Here is a 2809-nt window from a genome sequence, read left to right as displayed (position 1 = left end):
GGGTCCCCAGAAGCGGAGGAGTCCCCAGTGAACCAGATGGGTCCCCAGGAACTCAGCTGGGACCCCAAGAAGCGCTGTGGGTCCTCAAGGACTCAGGTGGTCCTCAGGGCATCCAAGTGTGACCCCGAGAAGCCAGGTGGGCCCCACAGCATCAGATCTGTCCCCAGGAGCCCATGTGGGTCCCCCCGAACTCAGTGGGGTCCCTGAGTGCCCAGATGGGTCCCCAAGAACTCCATTGTGTTCCTGAGCACCCATGAGGGTCCCCAGTATCCAGGTGGGTCCCCAAGCTCCGGATCAGCCCCACAGAACCCAGGTGGGTTCACGAGAAGCCGTGTGGATCCCTGAGAACTCAGCGGGCTCTCTGGGCATCCACGTGGGTCCCCAGCATCCGTGTCTGTCCCCGAGCACCCAGCCCTGTCCCTGCCCCTTGCAGGATGTTCCGCCGGACGTACACGGCCGTGGGGCCCAGCTACTCCACCTCTGTCCTCAACTGCCTGAAGGTACCGGGGACCCCAGGGACCCCCCCACCCAAAGGGGGGGGGTTCAGCCTGGGGGATGGGTGGGGGAGGTGGCACGGGATCTTACTGGCATCGCTGGGCATCGTTAGGCATTGCCAGTCATCATTGGGCGTCGCGATGGGCTTCACTGGGCATCACTGGGCACTACTGGGTGTTGCTGGGTTCACTGGGCATCACCTTCCATACTGGGCATCCCTGGGCTGCGGGTGGCATCCCCGAGCCCCCCTGGGTGCCCCCACTCTCTGGTGCCCCCCCGGCCATGCCCCGTGCTCCCGCAGAGCCTCGACCTGTGGTGCTTCGACGTCTTCGCTCTGAACCGGGTGACGGAGGAGCACTCCCTGCGGACCATCGTCTACGAGCTCTTCACCCGACACAACCTCAACAGTCGCTTCAAGGTCCTCCCGCCCCCCGTCCCCATCCCCGGGGGGGGAGGGGGTGGGTCTCATTCCCTTTGCACGAGTGTGACACGCGCGTGTGTCCCCCCAGATCCCCGCCGTGTTCCTCACCACGTTGCTGGACGCGCTGGAGGCCGGCTACGGGAAGTACCGGAACCCCTACCACAACCAGGCGCACGCTGCCGACGTCACCCAGACCGTCCACTGCTTCCTGCTCCGTACCGGCATGCTGGTATGGGGACAGCGTGGGGACAGCGTGGGGACAGCACGGGGACAGCATGGGGATAGGGGTTCCCTGGGCTCCGCTGGCCCAGGGATGCTTGTTGCCATGGAGACGGCGCCGCCTAGCGCCTCTATTGTCACCACGGCAACACTGTGAGGATGTGGGGGGGGGTCGGGGTCACCCCCTCCCCCCCAGCCTGAGGGAGCAGGGGGGCACCTCGTGCTGTCACCGCCGCTTGGTTGTCACATGTGTGCACGTTGTTGCACGCGGGTGTGGGGCTGCACGCACACCCGGGACCCTGCGCCCTTCTGGGGGTCACCTTGCTGGGTGGCACCGGGCTGTCCCCGTCCCCATCCCTGTTTGGGGTGCGTGCCCCCCCGGCCCTCACCCCGTGTCCCCCAGCACTACCTGACGGAGATCGAGGTCCTGGCCATCATCTTCGCTGCCGCCATCCACGACTACGAGCACACGGGCACCACCAACAGCTTCCACATCCAGACCAAGTGAGGGACGGGGCGCAGCACGGGGACATGGCACGGCACGGGGACATGGCATGGCATGGGGACATGGCATGGAATGGGGACATGGCATGGCATGGGGACATGGCATGGCATGGGGACATGGCATGGAATGGGGACATGGCATGGAATGGGGACATGGCATGGAATGGGGACATGGCATGGAATGGGGAGGTGGCACAGCATGGGGATGTGGCATGGCACGGGGACATGGCATGGCACGGGGATGTGGCACTACATGGCACAGAGACATGGCATGGAAAGGGGACATGGGATGGCACGGGGACATGGCACCGCATGGGGACAAGGGACGGCATGGGGACATGGGATGGCATGGGGACGTGGGATAGATGGCACAGGCACAGAGGGCAGAACAGGGGACCCTCTGTGGGGACACATGGGACACCATGGGGCAAGGAAGCGCTGCTCATCACCCCAAGGTCACGGGATGGATGGGCTGGCACCGCGAGGCCACCAGTACAGCCCAGTTACGGACGTACCGGACCCACGGGGCCACCAGTATGACCGGGACACGGACGCGCTGGCACAATGGGGACACCTCCGTCCCCAAGGGGGGCTCAGCCAGCCCCACACCGTCCCCCCCACGCCTCCCCCCCCCCAGGTCGGACTGTGCCATCCTCTACAACGACCGCTCGGTGCTGGAGAACCACCACATCAGCGCCGTGTTCCGCATGATGCAGGACGACGAGATGAACATCTTCGTCAACCTCACCAAGGACGAGTTCGCGTCAGTCCCCATTGTCCCCACTGTCCCCACTGTGCCTCCCACCCCCATTGTCCCCATGGTTCCAATTGTCCTCACCATCCCCATTGTCTTTGCTGTCCCTACTGTCCCCGTTTTCGCCATCCCCTTTGTCCCCACCTTCCCCATTGTCCCTATTGTCCTTGCCATCCCCATTGTCCCCATTGTCCTGACCGTCCCCACTGTCCCCCCTGTGCCTTCCATCCCCATTGTCCCCATTGCCCCCACTGTGCCTTCCACCCCCATTGTCCCCATGGTTCCAATTGTCCTCACCATCCCCATTGTCTTTGCTGTCCCTACTGTCCCCATTTTCGCCATCCCCTTTGTCCCCGCCTTCCCCATTGTCCCGATTGTCCTTGCCATCCCCATTGTCCCCACCGTCCTCATTGTGC

The 2809-nt window shown here is 64.4% G+C and overlaps 1 protein-coding gene across 1 annotated transcript in view; it reads left to right on the top strand.

Moving 5' to 3' along the window:
* Positions 1-433: 433 nt before the first annotated feature.
* Positions 434-2809, top strand: part of PDE1B (phosphodiesterase 1B) — a gene marked incomplete at both ends in the record, with an annotated part of 4321 nt that continues 1945 nt past the window's right edge. Inside the window, 5 exon segments of the mRNA XM_021381734.1 lie at positions 434-500; positions 797-913; positions 1005-1145; positions 1539-1639; positions 2277-2402. Of these exon segments, the coding sequence (XP_021237409.1) occupies positions 434-500; positions 797-913; positions 1005-1145; positions 1539-1639; positions 2277-2402 (552 nt within the window).

Source organism: Numida meleagris, unplaced genomic scaffold (assembly GCF_002078875.1).
Source record: "Numida meleagris isolate 19003 breed g44 Domestic line unplaced genomic scaffold, NumMel1.0 unplaced_Scaffold1018, whole genome shotgun sequence".
In the NCBI taxonomy this organism is placed as follows: Eukaryota; Metazoa; Chordata; class Aves; order Galliformes; family Numididae; genus Numida; species Numida meleagris.
Note: the sequence above shows the minus strand (reverse complement) of the source record. Positions and strands in the feature narration are given on the sequence as shown.